The following is an 18,694-nucleotide window of genomic DNA, read 5'->3' on the forward strand; positions in this document are numbered from 1 at the left end:
TATTTTCCCTTTTTGCTAGGACATGGGTGCTATCCCAGTTCAGGTAGAGCCTGACCCGTCAGTACATCTCCTTCTTGTCCCAGAACTGGTGCCAGTGTCCCATGAAAAGGAACCCTTCTTTCCCACACAAGCCCTTTAGGGATGCGTTAATTCTCCTGATTGTCAGCTCCAATGCCAATTTGCATGTGTCTTGGGCAATCTAGAGATTATTACTCTCAAGGTCCTGCTTTTTAACTTGGAGACTAACTCCTGATGCTCTTTCCGGCAGGACCTGCTCCCTGTTCCTACCAATGTTTGTTTATGAAGAGAGACTGAAAAGGCTAGGGTTGTTTTCCTTAGAACAGAGAAGGATGAGGGGACATGATTGCCGTATACAAAATTATGAGGGGCATTGATCGGTTAGATAGGAAGAGACTTTTTCCCTTAGCGGAGGGGTCAATAACCAGGGGGCATAGATTTAAGGTAAGGAGCAGGAGGTTTAGTGGGGATGTGAGGAAATGTTTTTTCACCCAGAGGGTGGTTGGAATCTGGAATGCACTGCCTGAAGTGGTGGTAGAGGCAGGAACCCTCAGAACATTTAAGAAGCATTTAGATGAGCACTTGAAACGCCATAGCATACAAGGCTACAGGCCAAGTGCTGGAAAATGGGACTAGAATAGTTTGGTGCTTGATGGCTGCCACAGACATGATGGGCTGAAGGGCCTGTTTCTGTGCTGTATAACTCTATGACTCTATGTTCCAATATGGACCATGAGAACTGGATTTACACCCTCCTTTTCAAAGTTCCTGTCCAGCCACTGTGAGATATCACTTACCCTGGCACCATGTAGGCAACACGTCCTTCCAGATTCTGGTCCTTGGCTGCAGAGGATGCTACCTATCCTGCTCCACACCCACCCCCTCCCCCCACCCCCCAATTATAGAGTCCCCTATTACTACCACATTTCTATTTGGCTTTTTTACCCACCGCCCTCCCCCACCCTTAGACAGCCTCTGAGCCACGGAGCCTTGGTCTGCATTGTAGCTGTCCATTCCACCGTCTTTCTCTTTGTACATCTTTCTTAACTTGTCCTAAATCTCTGCTACCTGGCTCCCTAAAAGTGACATCCTCCCTTTCCTGAACCAGTGTTTTGTTGTGGGGTTTGACTCTGTTCTGGATTAAACTGTCCAGAAATTCTTCCTCCTCCCTTAAGTGTCAGAGTCTCTTCGACTTGTGCTCCAACGCAGTGACTGAGTGGGAGAGATTCGAAATGGAGACACCTCCTGTAGACGTGTTTGCTCGAGACGGCCTCATTGTCCACACGCTCCCATATTCTGCAATCAAAACACAACCTCTCTGCCATATCTTAGACTAGCTTTATTTAATTTATTTAATTGGTTAAAATCATTATTCAACCATTACTTGTAGTTATATTAATCCCAATCCTAGTTTAAACTACTACCACAGGTGAGAGAAGAAAAACTCATCAACTAATCACCTACCTGCTCACCTAATTAATGTCTCTAGGCTTCAGCTCTCAGGTTTTGCTGGCTCCTGCTTTTTGTTTTTTAAAATACCAGAACAGCACCTCTTTCATCACTTTGCCAAACTCCCTGAGTTAAGTACTCTGTAGAAGCAGTACTCCATTGAGCTGGACTTCATGATATTTCTACATACAGAATCGTGGAAATCTTAAAAATCTCCCAAGAATCTGTAGAGGCTAGCTCAGTTGAAACGGTCAAAACCTGGTGTTGATGGACTTTTGTTAAGTAAATGCATTGGAGGGATATGTTGCCAATATGGGTAAATGGAGTTCAACTACAATTGAATAACAGAACAGGCTTGATTTTCTGAATCGCCTACACCTGTTTTTATATTCCATCTGATGATTCTTTCAAATCTTCATGGTCAGTGCACAAGCTTCAAACTTGCCCATGTTTATGTGCCAAAAGCAGGAGACAAACCTATAATGCGTTCATGTAAGTCTTAACAGCTCTACGTCAAAATGCAAAGTAGCATTAGATGGAATGACGCCAGGGTGGCCAGCAGCTGCATAAGCATAATCAAAGGCCATGAAAGGCACTAAATGTAGGTTCATTCTTTGTTCCGCTGACACATGCGGCCAAGTTGTTTTTCTGTGGGCTCTAGAGCTCTGGTGTATGGACAGAAGGAACAGTATTAGCCTAATCTGCTTGATGTATTCCTTAAACGTTTGTTGATGTCATGGAGAATCCTTTTTTCTGCATCCTTCATCTGCCTGCGGAAACAGATTTACTGGCGTCATTGCTGGTCTCAGATACAATTGATTTTTTAAACTTTGTAGAGATTATTCTTGAGGTAAAGAGACCACTGCCTCCCTCTAGATTATGTTTTAACCAAAAACCATTTTCTTAAAATGCAAATCATAAGCAGTTAGAAAAGTCTCATACTGTACAGTGAATTTCTTCTAATGTGACAAGGTGCTATGCATTGTGATCATGGTACCCTGTTTCTTTTTTGAGATGTGGTCACTCTTGTAATGTAGAGAAATATGGCAGCCAATTTGTTCTCAGTAAGATCCCACAAACATCAATGAGATAAATTATCATATGTTTTTAGTGATTTTGGTTGAGGAATAAATGTTTGCCAGGTCTCTGAAGGGTGGCATCTCTGGTGCAATACAGCCTCTGTACTGAAGTATCTGCTTAGATCATGTACCTGAATTCTGTAACTCCTAGGTGAGAGTGCTATTACTGAGCCAAGGCTGACGGGGGCTAAATAAACAAGTGTAAATTATGTACTGTGGATCCAATCATATAGATGAACATCTGAGTATTTTTTCTTTATTTTGTTGCTGTAGGTTCACTCTGGTGAATGTGCTGCACATTTTTGAAGAAAAATGCTTTTACTGTTCTGTAAAAGTTGCCATTTTGACATGGTATGAAGTGGCACACTGCATGATAACCCTATTATTTCCCTCATTCAGTAGTACTATGTCTGATGTGGCCCTCCATTCTGAGTATGACCCTTCACTAAGACTTTCTTTCAGAGTGTTTTTTTATCTCAAATTAGCAGTGTCCAGTTAAATAGTGTATTTGTAAATTTGAATGATGCCTTGAATGAAGCTTTTGTAAAATTAAAAAAACTTTTTCAAGCAAGATTTATCACTTGTACACTTATCACCATACTTCTGAGTTTTAAAATTAAGTTTATATATTGAATACAATTCCTGCAACTTCTAACCACTTTAAATGAATATGTTTTGCTTCATATATATCTTTGTCCAGTGTTGTCCCTTTCTTCACTGGATAAACTATAAGGTTTGAATTGATTAAACTTCGTATAACCTGGTTTGAAGTCATCTGCTGCCTTGTTGTAGACTATGGGTCACTGAGTGAATATATGTAACAAATGGTTTGGATTATACAGTCTGACATTTTAAATTATATTCCTCACTTTAGTTAACATCCAAACATGTATTTTGCAAATGTTCTTTTCTAGTAATGCAATAGTTTTACTGGGGATTGATGTTACAGATCTTAAGCACTCTACTATGTATGAAAGTCATACATTTTCCTGCTACTGTGGTATTTAAAACAAAATGCTTGATTTTTCATAACAAATCTAACAATTTTTCTTTTAAATTTGAGGGAGCTAATGTAGGCCAGAAAGAATAAGGCTGATGGGTGAATAGGACATGGTGTGGGATAGGATGCAGGCATAGAGTTTAGGGTGGGCTGAAGTTTATGTAGTGTGGAGGTTGGGAAGGTAGTGATTAAAGAGTAGGAGGTTGGCCAAGGGGACATTGGAATAGTTGAGTCAGGAGATGACAGTGGTATTGGTGTTTCAGCAGCATATGGACTGAGGTGGAGATGGGCAGTGTTAGAGATGGATGCAATTCTTTATGATGCAGGGGATATGGGTAGTGCAGTTGATTGGAGGTCAAAGGGAACTCCTAGAGCTAGATTCTGTTGTCCTGCCACCAGGAGCAGCAGCGTATAAATAAATTTTTTTAAATGGCCAACATGAGGGCTGCGCGCCACCGTGATCTTGAGCCTGGTCGCTTATTATATGCAGGGTAGCTGCCAGCCCCCCCCCCCCCCCCCCCCCCCCCCCACCCAATCATGTAGCGGGAGCAGCCTCAGCGACATGTGAACAGCATCAACTGTCTCCGTGCAGGCGCTGGCACCATTTTTAAAGAGCTGCCAGCCCTGCATAGAGAATGCAGAGTTGTTTCCACCCCCCCCCCCACCCCACATTGAAAATTACATTTTTTGCTCCCCCCCTCCCCCCAATTACACTAACAATGCAGAATTCACCCCTCCCACAACACTAAAATTTCAGAGTTCACAACTTCCCCACCTCTGTGGCACCAGCTTTCCCTGGACGGGCCCGTCATGCTGAAGATCCAGAACCGAAGGTAAGATTGTGGAGCATTCCATTTAAATGAATGCAGAAAGGTCATTTAAATATTTAAACCAGGGTCCCGTCACAAATCAGCGGAGGGGATGCCCCGGAGCTTCTCCACTGCAGGGAGGTTCGGGCCTGGCAATCCCAGCATTGGGTTCCGTGGCGGGCCGCTGCTACCCTGATCTTCCGCCGCTGCCCCCCACCCACCATGGAGCCTGACGTCAGGAAATGAACAAAATCCAGCCCATAGTCTTGACAGAATGATAATGTACCAAGGTCACAGTAAAAGCTTTTCATAAATTTGGTTACAGCTGTTTAGGTAGGGTGATATGGCAGAAATTTGATTAGAACATGCAAATAGAGTTATAGGAGAGATGGCCACAGATCTGGGAGACCAGATGTTCAAGGATTTTAGAGAGCAAAAGGAGGCAGACCATTAATTTGCAAGGACAGAAGGGTCAAAGGTGCATTTTTAGGAGGGAAGTAATGCTGGTTTTGCAAGGGCGGAGACAGAAATATTTACGATTGTCAGCTAACTTTGGAGCCAGGAAGCAAAATAATTTGTTCAGCAGTTGGTGGAAAAAGGTCGAGGGAGCAGGAAATAGATCTCGAGGGATACTACTGTTATGACCAGGTGAGCAATGTATCTAGGGAGTCTCTTGCTGTCTTCACCTGGTCTTATTGCAATAGGGTTTAATTTTAAACACACTGTTTTGAGCTCCCCTTTTTGTGAATCCGCATTCACAGTTTCCAATTATCAGGCAAATAACTGAGCACAAACAGGATTTCTTTGGTTTAAAGCAGAAGGATGAAATTTATTAAACCTTAAACTTAACTCTAATACGGTTCACGCCTGCGGATATACGACACGCTCACGCTAGCATGCACATGCATGATAGGGACAGAAAAGAGTAGAAGCGATAAGTAGAACAGTTTGAGGCAATATCTTATTACTGTTTCTCGAGCTCACTGTAGTCCTTGACTGAAGTTATATTCTTGCGTTTCGTTGGGGCCCAGTAATCTTCTTAAAACTTTGTTCACGTGGCAACCGTTTCTCTCCTTGAGTCTCGCGTGTCTTCAATGGTTTTAGCTCCCTGAGAGATAGGCAGGAGGTGTTCTTAGTTCCAGGAGAGCCCACGGTGTTCTTCCTGGCGGTTCCTTTGTCTGGGAGTTCAAATTCAAAAAGCTCTCGGGGTGCTCAGCAGGGTAGTCATGTTCTTTATATAGAACAGTCTCTTCAAATCCCTTGTTGGAAGCTCAAATTTCTCTGCCCCAGTCAGCCAGCCATGTGACTAAAACTAGTCTGATCACTTCTGTGTATTGTAGGACCCCTGCTGGATCCCCCATTGTTTCAACATTGTCTGTTACCATGGAAAAGTCTTCCACTCAGAGATTGCAATTTTTTTGAGTTTTAATGTTCATATGGCAAAATAATGTGTGCTTCAGCCTTGGCAGGTGGGGGATTTGCCTGACATCTCCACACCCAGGGGAATGAAATGCGATTTGAAGAGAATGGTGCATTTCATGACAGTTTGAGAGAAATATAAGATACAGAAAGAAAACCATGTATTTCTCTCATTCATTTACCACTCTTGAAGCTCATTATAAATGGTCTGTTCTGCGGGGGCAGGGCTGCTTTAATTCCCCCTTTTTTTTCCATGAGAGTTAGTAGTGGGGGGGGGGGGGGGTCTATCCTGAACTCCCTGATTCATGCAAAGACTTTTGGCTTCAGGGGATGGATGGTTCCCTTCTTCTGACGGTTGGGCAGGAGTCTCTGTTACTCTCCCCTTTGTTCATGCAGGTATTTATGCAGACTTAACTGCATTTTCTGGTGACCCTTCAACTAGGTGAGGCATCACCCTCACTGTTTCTTTGTCCCCCTGGAGGTCTCTCTGTCTCTGCAAGTTCCTGTAAATACTGTTAGCAACTCTGGTTGGGTGCTTCTATAGTCTGCATTTACATAGGAGGATGTGGGGTCTAACTTTTCACATTTTTCTGTGTTGGTTGACAGGGCTGTAGAGGTTTTTTATCTGGGATTCTTCCCGGACTTCCTTTTAACCTGGCCTCTGGGTTGCATTTTCCACTTCTCTTTCTAAACTTTTGCCAGCCATGTGCCTGCCTGTCCCTTTTTTGTTCTTGGCGAGGGTCCCTTACAGTTCACCAGCCCTCTGCTGGAGGGTCCTCCTAATACCGGTGCAGGACTTAGGGGTGCAAGTTTCGCTGCAGGTTGGGGTTTCCCCTCAACCTGGCACATGTGGCAACTCCTGCAATACTCCACCACATCTTTGTAGTGTTATGGTCAGTCAAACTGCTGCCTTATGCGGGTTTTGGTCTTTTGTATACTGGCATGAACAGCTACTGTAGTCTCTTGGGCCCTTCTTAATATTTCTCCCTGATACCTCTGTGGCACCACTAACTGGTGAACTACTGTCCACTCCTGGCCCTCAGGTCTGTGAGGAGAAGTCCATTTCCTCATCAGTATCTCATTCATTAAATAGTAGCAATCAGGGACGCCCTCTGCTTCACTTTCAGACTGGGCAGCCTGTATTAATTCTCACAATACTGGGTCGGCTCGCTGAGCCTCAGCTAGGGAAAATCCATTTAATTCATTCCCTGGGTCTCCTAATTTTCCAAATAAAGTCTCGGCCAGGCAGTCCTCGTGGTCATCTGCCTGCAGAGTCAATGCAGTCTCGTCTGGGGGAGCTGGTTTAATCATGGGCTGACCCATTACACATTCAGGGACTCTGCAGGAAACCGTCTCCTTCCACCGCCCTTTTTCTCTGACCTCCTGCGGTCTTTCTTACACTAATGGGGGGGCTACCACCTTCACCCCAGCCAGATCATTACCTAGGAGCAGGTCAACCCTGTCCACAGGGACAAACTAGGGACAATTTCCTACAGTCACCGGTCCTGAAACTAGGTCGCACTCCAGGTGTACTCTGTGTACACGTACAGACATACACTGCCCTCCAATACCATTCACCACTATTTTGGTGTTCGCTGCACTCTCTGGGGGGAAAGGTCAGGCCTTTTCCCAGTAAAAGGAATCTCGTGGCCTCTGTGTCCCTGAGAATTACTATGGGCTTGCTTGTCCCACTCGAGGGGTATGGGGTTACTTTCCCTTCAGATACAAAACCCTGATAACCTTCAGGAATCCTGTTAACTTTTCCTGTACTGGCCATAGTAAGCTTCCTGGCTGCACTCTTATTGCAGTCAAAGTCACAGCCCGTTCCAAGTTTTTCATCAGGCCCTTGTCTTCACTGAGCGGGTGTGCCCTGACTAACCTGACCGGTTTTCCCTTTAATTTCCTTTAAGCCCTTTAAGGGCTTTTAAGTGCCCTGCCTTGTTACAGTGGAAGCACACAGATCTCCGGGTCTCACTCTTGCTCACAGCACCTTCCTTTTTGGCTAGAGGAGGGCCCCCTGTGTCTCCTGCTTTCCTTTTCTCCCCCAGGACGATCTGGGCTTCTATCACCTTCCCACCATTTGTCCTTTTCAGATTTGTGGGGGTGATCCGGAAAGGTTCTTCCCTGGGAAACTGACTTATAGATTAAAGAAGATTTATCAGCTAGAACGGCTGGTTGCCAAGCTCCCTGAACCCGCTGCTCCTCGACATGAGTTTTGATTGAGAATGGGAGAGAGTTTGTAAATTCTTCTAATAAGATTACTTCTCAGAGTTTCATAGCTGAGCTGTATTTTTAAAGCCCTCCTCCACTGGTCAAAAGCTAGCTGCGTACTTCTTTCAAACTCCAGATAGATTTGATTGGCTTGTTTTTTTGAAGGTTCTAAACTTCTGGCGGTAGGCTTTGGGTACTAATTCATGTGCCCCGAGGATAGCATTTTTGGTCAGTTCATAGTTTGATGAACTCTCATCTGGCAGCGAGGAATAGACATTATGGGCTTTTCCATTTAGTTTGCTTTGTAATAAAAGCGACCAAGTCTCAGCTTGCCATTTTAGCTGCCTTGCCAGTTTCTCGAAAGACACAAAAAATTCTTCCACATCTTCCTCATTGAATTTTGGCATCAGTTGGGCGGGTTTTAACAATCTTGTACCCAAGTCTGAACTCTGATCCTCTATATTGACCATGCTTTCACTAAGGTTACTCTGTCGCCCCCTAATTAACCCAAGCTGCCGTAACTCGCTTTCTTCACATTCTTTCTGGAATTTCCTTTCTCTCTCTCTCTCTCTCTTGTTCCTTCTCTTCTCTTTGTTTTTCTTCACATTCTATTTGGAAGGCTCTTTCTTTCTCCTCTCCTGTTTTGCTCTCTCTCTCTTTCTTTCTCCCTCTCTTTCTGTCCGTGTGTGTGTGTCTCTCTCTTTCCCTGTCTTCTAATTAAAGTTTCTTTGTTTCCAATTGTATCTTTGCTAGCAGTACCCTGTCTGGGTCTGCTTCTAACACTGCTTCTGCTTCATCAGATTCAGAAAAATGGCTGGCCACTAGCCTGAGGAGTTCAGACTTCCTAGCCTTGCCACGTACAGTGATCCCACACTGCTCAGCCATTTTTTTCAACTCTTCCGTAGACAGTGCTTTTAACTTATCCAAAGTTACTTCGCCCTGGCTTGGAGAGCTACTCGCTTCAGTTGCAGACATGTTAGTACTCAATCACACAAAACCACAAGAAAACCTGTAATAATTTGCTTTTTTAATTGGGAACAATTTAGCTTGCCACTTCCAATTTAACCTGTTTGTCTGTGGTTAACAATCCAGGCGCTAGCACCCAATTTCTGTTATGACCAGGTGAGCAATGTGTCTAAGGGATCTCTTGCTGTCTTCACCTGGTCTTGTAACAGTGTTTATTTTTAAACACAGTGTTTTGAGCTCCTCTTTTTGTGAATCCGTGTTCACAGTTTCCAATTATCAGGCAAATAACTGGGCACAAACAGGCTTTCTTTGGTTTAAAGTAGAAAGATGAAATTTATTAAAACCTTAAACTTAATTCTAATACGGTTCACGCCTGCGGATATACGACGAGCTTACGCTAGCATGCGCACACGAGATAAACATGCAAGATAGGGACAGAAAAGAGTAGGAGATAACTAGAACAGTTTGAGGCAATATCTTGTTACTGTTTCTCGAGCTCGCTGTAGTCCTTGACTGAAGTTATATTCTTGCATTTTGTTGGGGCCCAGTAATTTTCTTAAAACTTTGTTCACCTGGCAAACCTTTCTCTCTTTGCGTCTCACATGTCTTCAATGGTTTCAGTTCCCTGAGAGATAGACAGGCAGGAGGTGTTTCTTAGTTCCAGGAGAACACATTGTGTTCTGTCTGGCAATTCCTTTGTCTGGTAGTTCAAATTCAAAAAGCTCCCAGGGTGCTCAGCAGGTTAGTCATGTGACTAGTTCCTTATTTGGAACAGTCTCTTCACATCCCTTGTTGGAAGCTCAAATTTCTCTGCCCTAGCCAGCTAGCCATGTGACTAAAACTAGTCGGAACACTTCTGTGTATTGGAGGACCACTACTGGATCCCCCATTGTTTCAACATTGTTCCCATGGAAATGTCTTTCCAGTCAGAGACTGCAATTATTTTGAGTTTTAATATTCATATGGCGTAATAATGTGTGCCTCAGTCTTGGCAGGTGGGGGGTTTGCCTGACACTATCTATAATTTTCTGAATTCACTGTGTGGGTTTTTAAAAAATTCATTCATGGGATGTGGGCATTGCTGGCTAGACCAGCATTTATTGCCCATCCCTAATTGTCCTTGAGAAGGTGTTGGTGAGCTGCCTTCTTGAACCACTGCAGTCCATGTGGGTTAGGTACACCCATAGTGCCGTTAGGAAGGGAGCTCCAGGATTTTGACCCAGCGATAGAGTTTCAAGTCAGGAAGTTTCTACTTGCAACTGGAAATTCTGGTGCACTGTATGAGAATTTCTGAGCAAACTGGTTGGAAAATTCAGTGTAGCGTGTTCCTGAGTTTTTGATAATGCACTGCTCGTAGTAAGACTCCCAACCAGATGTGGCAAATTGTGAAACAAGTAAACAAAGGAAGGACAGTGCAGGAAAGCATACAGTCAGCTCCCCTGGAATAAAGTTTTGCTCCAAGTTCGCAAGTAGCCAAAATCTTGTAAAACATTTCCTGATGTCTGGAAGATGGTCCCAATATGTTTGTTTGCTTGAATCTGTTTTTAAGGAAGAAAGTTATATGGTTAAATCTGTGGCAATAATGTCAGAGAGGGAGTAGAAAGAATAAGTAGCACTTTCCAGATCAATGGACAAATATGCTGTCATTCGAACAGTCATGTGTTCTGGCATAGGTCCCAAATAGATTCTTTTTTAGAATCTAGTGAACGCTCTGTTCCAGCCACAGTGAAATTTCGGAAGTTTATGTACATGCACAGGCTACCTCAAAATGCATTGTCATGTCATCATGTATTATGGGTAGGCTTTTTTTTCAGAATTCATCTTACAAAATGGGTTACAAACATACATACATTTTGTGACTGTAAAAAGTTCATTATGGAAAGAAAAACATAGTCATTCACCCAATGTGCTTCATGTGACTATCAGGAATTAACTGAAATCATTGAATGGCAATCTCTCATTTGCAAACAGCTGGTCATACTATAAGCTGTGGGATATCAGTTGATGGGATTCATTATCAGTTTAAACCTAGAATCAGGTATGTGCAGTCTGAAACCAAATCATCTACAGCCAAATGTATGTGCCACTGGAGCATGATTTTCTTGCCCAAGCTTTTACTAACTTAGCAGCCTAGAAAATCTGCAAAAGCAGCCAAAGGTGATTGTTCCTGATCTTTTTTTTCTCCTTTTCCTTCTCATGTGGAAGCATCCCATCTACCCTTAATGGGGTGGGGTGGTGTTGAGCAGGGGATTTAATTCAACACAGACTGGGTATTAACTTCTTGTAATACACCAATGTCTCTAAATGTACTGCTGTTTGTAGTGAGGTACTGGTGATTACAAAATGATTCATAGTGACCAATGATCAAATAGTTCACTACTTGGGTAGTGAAATGCTACTTTTCTTTAAAAAAAAAAGCCATACTATATTTTCTCTATATAGTTTGTTTTATTATTTTATATTGTTGTAAGTCTCTCATTCCAAGGCTGCATGCGTCTGCAATTTTAATGTTATTAATTAACATAAGTTGATCTTGCCCTATATTTTTTAAGGAAAATTTCACCCCTTTGGTCGCCAGTTGGGTACTTTATGTATTCAGTGTTGCTGAACACACATTATATTTGATTTGTACCTTGTTGAAGCATGGAGGCAGATTTTTAGTCAGATTATTGTTGGTGGGTAGTTGCTTCAGTGACAGATTGGGTACCAGGCGTTTTTGATGTCTACTGATGTAAGTAGTTCTGGACTTGGGTTCACGATTTGTTGTTCAAAGTACTCTAGTTATTTCACAGTGGTACAAATTCTTCATCACAGAAACTGTCAAGTTTTGTAGTTTGTTTATTTGACAGCTATCTTTGTGATATCCACCACCTCCTTTTAAGTTCTTGGGGGATAATAAAAATACTTCACTGTCAGATTTAGCCATATGAACTAATTCACTGCACAGGTTTGAGAGAAACATAGAATGGTTACAGCTCAGAAATCCCTCTTTTCCCCCTCCACTGTCTATAATTCTCAACTTTTGGAATGATCACAACATGCCTGCATGGGTGCAATGATATGTAAGCTTGACATCATCCAGGACAAAGCAGTGTTTTTGATTATCACCCCGGCTATGGAACTCCACTACCAACACCCTGTAACTGCACTATGTAATATGTACAGCATGTACTGCAGCAGCTCACAAGGTTACTTAAATAGCATCTCTCAGCCCTGCAATCTCTCTTACTTAATGAGCCCCAACACAGTGGCACAGTGGCGCAGTGGTTAGCACCGCAGCCTCACAGCTCCAGGGACCCGGGTTCGATTCTGGGTACTGCCTGTGTGGAGTTTGCAAGTTCTCCCTGTGTCTGCGTGGGTTTTCTCCGGGTGCTCCGGTTTCCTCCCACAAGCCAAAAGACTTGCAGGTTGATAGGTAAATTGGCCATTATAAATTGTCACTAGTATAGGTAGGGAAATATAGGGACAGGTGGGGATGTTTGGTAGGAATATGGGATAAGTATAAATGGGTGGTTGATGTTCGGCACAGACTCGGTGGGCCGAAGGGCCTGTTTCAGTGCTGTATCTCTAATCTAATCTAATCTAATCATTATGCAATGCCATTACTTGAAAATTCCCTTCCAAATCACACACCATCCTGACTTGGACATGTGCTACTATTCCTACATTGCCATTGAGAGTCAAAATATAGTCATTCTGTCCACAGTACCACCATAAGAGTGCCATCTACATGAGGACTGCAGTAGTTCAAAGAACAAGTCCAAAACGATCACCTCAGATATGAATGGGCAATAAATGCAACAGTGCCAACATCACTCACACCCTAAATGCATAAAACACACTTAATATAAAATTATTTTTGAGCCAAAAAAGTTAAATTTAAAATAAAAGCAAAATACTGCGGATGCTGGAAATCTGAAACAAAAACAAGAAATGCTGGAAATACTCAGCAGGTCTGGCAGCATCTGTGGAGAGAGAAGCAGAGTTAACGTTTCAGGTCAGTGTCCCTTCTTCAGAACTTCAGAGCAGTTCTGAAGAAGGGTCACTGACCTGAAATGTTAACTCTGCTTCTCTCTCCACAGATGCTGCCAGACCTGCTGAGTATTTCCAGCATTTCTTGTTTTTATTACAAATTTAAAATGTGGCTTATTTCTTGCTGGTCTATTGCATTTGATCATATTTTCCGTTCATTTTTTTTTTAAAAGCTTTGTTTCAGCTATTGGGAAAGATACTGGGCAGTGAATGGTGCCTATCACATTGCAAGGATAATAAGTTTAAATATTTGTTGTAAATCTCAGACCATTTTCTGATAGACAGCTGTGTGCCTGTGTCTGTGTGTGCCTGTGTGTCTGTCTGTCTAAATAATTCCAAATATCAATTTGAGGTTTTGTTTTACATTTTTTAATGTACTTTATCTCTGAAAGAGGTATTTCTATTGCAAACAAGAACCTTGAATAATGATCAGATGATGGATTCTATAAGAGGAAGTGGTAGACCCATTTCTGGCCATTTTTAGAAGTTTTTAATAAATTGTTTTTTTTCCCAAACAATCTTGCTGCCTTTTAACTTTAATCTATCCACTGATGCTAAACTGAGGTATGTTGATGGTGTTTGCTAAAACAACAGAGACTTATCTCTGATTTTGCACTAACTTGTTGACCAATGTGGTTACTCTGTACCTGCTGCGATTGCAGGTTAGAATATCAAGACTCCAGTACTGTGTGACATAAATTGATCTGTTGGCATTCTGTACAAGAGTCACCACAAACAAGAATAAATATTTGACATCATAGTGAATATATTTATACAGCACATGAATATGACCTGAGGAATTTGTGAGGGATTTCAGCACGCTTATTATGTTAAAAAAAAAATGTATTTTGGGTGATAACTTTGTCATTACTTTCTATGGTATTAACGCTATATTTTCATCAGAAACATCCAGGTTTTATCCTTGATCTGTGTGGCGTTAGCACTGACTGGGATTAAACCTAGAACTTTCTGGCAAGGAATGAGCCATATATGATGCTCTGATCACCATCCAGTAACACTTGCTGAAGTATTTCATTATTCACATTTAGTTGTCAACAGCCTATGCTGGTGAATAATGAATACAGTACTTAATCCTGATGTTTGGGTGCTAATACTAGGGAAGCTTATTTTCCACCTTCAAGCCAAGGGAAAAGAATTGTGAAGGTTGAATTTGTCACTCCTGAAATTTGAATTTTCGAACAGTTACTTGCTTCCATTGAACAGAACCATTACAGTTCAGTGCTGTAGTTCAACCATTGTGGCTCTGAGAGTCCTGGAACTACATAAGCTGCAGTTCACCAGAATTCTACAATATTTTCAACCCTGTCAAATCTTCTCCCCTTTTATAGACTTAATGTTAGTACATGTTCAATTTTTTTTCTATTGCATCTGAAATAATAGGGATGCCTGCTCTAAGTAGAATGACTGCTGTATTATTTTTTGTACTGACTAGAATGGTGTCCTATTGCAGTTTTCTTTCCCCATCCACCCCCATCCAACTTACTCCCTGCTCTCTGGAACACTTGGTTCTTGTGTTTAGGATCCTCCCCCCCCCCCTCTCCCCGGCCCGCCCCCATATAATTTCACGTATGAATGATGAATTTGAGCTGCTGGGTAATTTCTATAAGGAATTCATCTCTAATCTGCAGAGTATTAATTTCATGAGGTATAGTATCCAATATTCATTTTGTAGCTTGATGCAAACAAGACTGAATGACTTCTACCAATGGAATATCTAACCTTCAGCCTGCTGGAGGAAATTAGTGTAGTACCAGAGTATGCAAAATATGCTGAATATATTTGAAACTATTTTGTCTTTCAGAGCGGGCCCAATTGCCCAGGAACATGATTGAAAATAGCATGTTTGAAGAGGAGCCTGACGTGGTCGACTTGGCCAAGGAACCACGCCTTCATCCTCTGGAACCTGATGAAGTTGAATACGAGCCACGTAGTTCACGGTTGCTGGTGCGTGGCTTGGGAGAACATGACTTGGAGGATGATGAAGAAGACTATGAATCATCTGCAAGGTTGTTAGGCATGTCATTCATGAACAGGAGTTCCAATCATCGGAATAACATGTCAGGAGCTTATAACCGGGAAGCAACAGGGGGATTTTGCTCAGTGTCTTCTGCTCGAACTGTACTTGTTGGAGCATTTGTTGTGATAATTGTACTTTCCATAGTGATGGTAGTCTACTTTCTGCCAAAATGTACCTTCACCAAAGAAGGATGCCATAAAAGGAACACCACTTTAACACTCGTATATCCCGTGACAACCAAAGGCCAGGTATTTCCTTGGCCAAAGCTGAGATTGCCTAATGCTGTTGTACCAATGCATTATGATCTTGCTTTGCATCCCAATCTCACCACCATGACATTCACGGGCTCTGTGCAAATAAGCCTCCAAGTCAAGGAGAATACGAACAACATCACTCTCCACAGCTTTGGTCTTAAAATCACCAAGACAACCATTACTCCAGAAGCATCTAGTCAGCCAAAGGATGTCCAGGTTTTGGAATATCCACCACATCAGCAAATTGCAATTAAGGTTAATCCAATACTGTTGAAAGGAGAAAAATACGTTCTCAATCTGGAATATTCAGCAAACCTGTCTGATGGTTTTTCTGGATTTTACAAAAGCAGCTATCAAGATAAAAACAAAACAAGGTAAACCAACTCCTGTTGGTATGATTTTCTTAATGTAATTATTATTTCCTGATGGGTTACGTTTTGTATATTGTCTTTTAAAGACACTTGGAAGGAAATAAGCCTTTTCACTTGTTTGATTTAGTCCAGTGTGCATCGTTTTTTTTTACAGTGCAGCTGTTGTATCACCTCATTGATGCATCTGCTGCATTTCTCAAAGCATGCCGATGTGTATTGTTACGACTGAGACGGGAGGAGTGCACTGTTTATTCTAGTTCCACTTCTCCACAGGCCACAAGTTTTCCCACTTATCGATACAGTCAATCATATACTCTCTTTTTCCCAGAATAAAACAAAGCAGCCAGGTTTCTTCAATAAAAAAACAAAATTATCAGTTTATTATCAAACCAGCCTTAATAATGAAGTAAAGCATAAACACACAGGTTGAAATATTAACGTTCCCTTTTTACATTAGCCCCTCACACTCTCTCTCACACACACAGGTTAACTGGAAAAATAAAGGGATTTGCGTTTTAGAGCTTTATTTATAAAAAAGACAAAAAAAGCACTTCTGTTAAATTCTAGCTAATTCTTGAAGAAGAGAGAAGATATGGGAAGATATCCTTTGTTTTATTTCGGTTTGGCAAACCAAATGCGTATAGACGGCTGTCACTGGGATCTTCCTTGAACAGTTCTTTTCATGGTGACGTTGAAGATCAGTTTGGGTAGGCGTTCCAGGAGAAATGCAGCAACAGAGGTCTTTCAGGAAGAAACTACAGGAGGAATGCAGCCGCAGTTCCAGTCGCTTCTTACACTTGCTTTTCAGCTCCTCGAGAGATGGAAAACTGGTGGGCTTTTTCCAGATTGCTGGAACAGGCTGAGTTGGAGTGGTTTGTTTGTCTTGGCAAGTTTTTCTCCCACTGTCTTTTCAAACCAATGTCCATATCCCAATTCACTGTCCAAAGCAAAACCATAAACAATGTCACAAGAGACAAGCCTCCTGACCCCTATAAATCTTGACTTGCTACTTCTCTGTAAACATCTTCGCCAAGTCAAAAACAACCCCTGCTAGGTAATTATTTGAATACTGGTGCCTTCCAGTAACTATTTATTTGTTTGTTTTCAAAGCCAGATCTCTCTGTGACCCTGGTAAAAACCCATCATGGAGTCTTTTCAGTTTTCCCAAAATAAACCAATGTCCAGCTCTAAAATACATGAGTCCTGAAAAAAAAACTTAAAAATATAGAAGCACTTGTAACAGTATAGCAATGTGCCTAGTGGTTACAAAAACTGGAAATTTGCAGTATGGATGTGAATTAAATAAATTTGCTCATTTGTAGGCTAGTACTAGAAAACTTGGCCATACAAGGTGCCAGATTGAACCATTTGGTTTTTAATGACATTCAGGAAAGGAATCCTGCCTTCCCTACTCAGTCTGTCCTACACATGATGCAAGTCCACATTACATAGTTAAATCTTAGTGCCATCTGAAGTGTCTAGCAAGAGATGGGCAATAAGTGTGGCCTTGTCAGCATTTTCCAACAACATTTTTTTCTAAGAAAAAAAGGTGAAAATATGACCACCACCTCCCTTCACCCATTCCCTACATTCTATGATTGATTCACAGCCCCAGCGTAGCAGTTTTTTTTCCCATTGTGATTTGGCCACAACATGACCAAAAGATAATTCAACCTAACATTTCAATTTTTGTTCAGCAAGCACTGTACTACTCACACACAATGGTATTATTAAAATGTTGTTCTTCAACTTCAGATTTCTTCATCTGATCTTGATTGCAAATTAGCTGTGGAGGAGAGAGCATAGTTTGGGTGAGGTGGTGACCATGTTTGGTGCACATGGTGTAGTAGTCAATATTGTGTATGTATTTAGCAGATAGTCGAATTGGAACTCTTTTGGGATTGAGTCTTGAATCTGAGCTGAGTCTCTGACAAGTCTGAATTCATGTTGGTCATTTTGTTTTCCAAAGGGATGTTGAAGAATAAGGAAATCTGACCTTACTTGGGCTTTGTTACGATATTTGTCATCTGGCTTAATAATATTGTGAGCCATATTCAAACGAAGTGGAAAATTGTGCGATTAAATACAATAGATTTGGTCAGCTTTTGTTCAGTTTCTAACGTTCTTAACCTCCAATCTGACTATTTTAGTAACCATTATTCATTCTGAACTGAGGGGTAAGTGTCAGACCATTTAACTGTATCTTTGCCCTGCATGTGGTGCAATGCATGCATACCCACACACTCACAATTGTGCTCCAGTTTATTTTTAAAAAAATTATTCAAGCATAAACTGTCTCTATTTTATCAGCATTGATGCTTTAGAATCATGAGGAAAAATAATCTGCATATCTCTATGTATTGGTGTCTGCTCTCTGATTCTTGTCTTGCTTACGTTCTGTTGCCTGCCATTTCCGACACAGCATCCGGACGTTTAATAGACCTTTTGGCTCATGGCCAACATCCTGTAATCTCTCCTCTTGCACCAATAGTACCCCATTCCTTTCAGTCACTAGTTTCAACAAATATATTTAGATGAAGGCTGAACAGGTTTGGATGTTGCTGCACTGCCCCAGCTTGCCAAAATTGCACATTTTCAATCCTCATTGGCAGCTGTGCAGCGGTGTCTGTCGCTCACGCATCTCAACTGTTATGCGAAAATGCCAACTATCAACCAAACAAAACCAAGTTCTTCAGTTAGTGTTCCCTGCGTTACTAGATTCCCCGAGGAAAATTTCAAGAGAATTGGACTGCTGTCCTTCTGAAGACTGGCTCCCCTTTCACAGTGTTTCACAGAGCAGTCCCACAGATATAAATGTATTGTCATTAGAGGCATGCGGAGAGAACAGGAACAGAGAACAAATGGCGGACTATTTTTCTTGTTTCATTGAATAAGTGGCTGTTCAGATTCCAGGTCACTAGAAACCCAACAAATGAATTGTATTCCGATAAACAGTCACAATCTGACCAATATGTAATTCGTGTCTTAAAGCAATGCGGTTGATTCTTCCTTGCTCAATTGGGGACTGAAGACAAATAGTGACCCAGC

At 41.8% G+C, this 18,694-nt stretch overlaps 1 protein-coding gene across 1 annotated transcript in view; it reads left to right on the forward strand.

The window, feature by feature from the left end:
* Positions 1-18,694, forward strand: part of lnpep (leucyl/cystinyl aminopeptidase) — a 139,703-nt gene that overhangs the window by 29,279 nt on the left and 91,730 nt on the right. The window contains exon 2 of the mRNA XM_068029741.1: positions 14,806-15,649. Within this exon, the coding sequence (XP_067885842.1) occupies positions 14,806-15,649 (844 nt within the window). The remainder of the gene's footprint in view (positions 1-14,805; positions 15,650-18,694) is intronic.

Source organism: Heterodontus francisci, chromosome 4 (assembly GCF_036365525.1).
Source record: "Heterodontus francisci isolate sHetFra1 chromosome 4, sHetFra1.hap1, whole genome shotgun sequence".
Taxonomy (NCBI): domain Eukaryota; kingdom Metazoa; phylum Chordata; class Chondrichthyes; order Heterodontiformes; family Heterodontidae; genus Heterodontus; species Heterodontus francisci.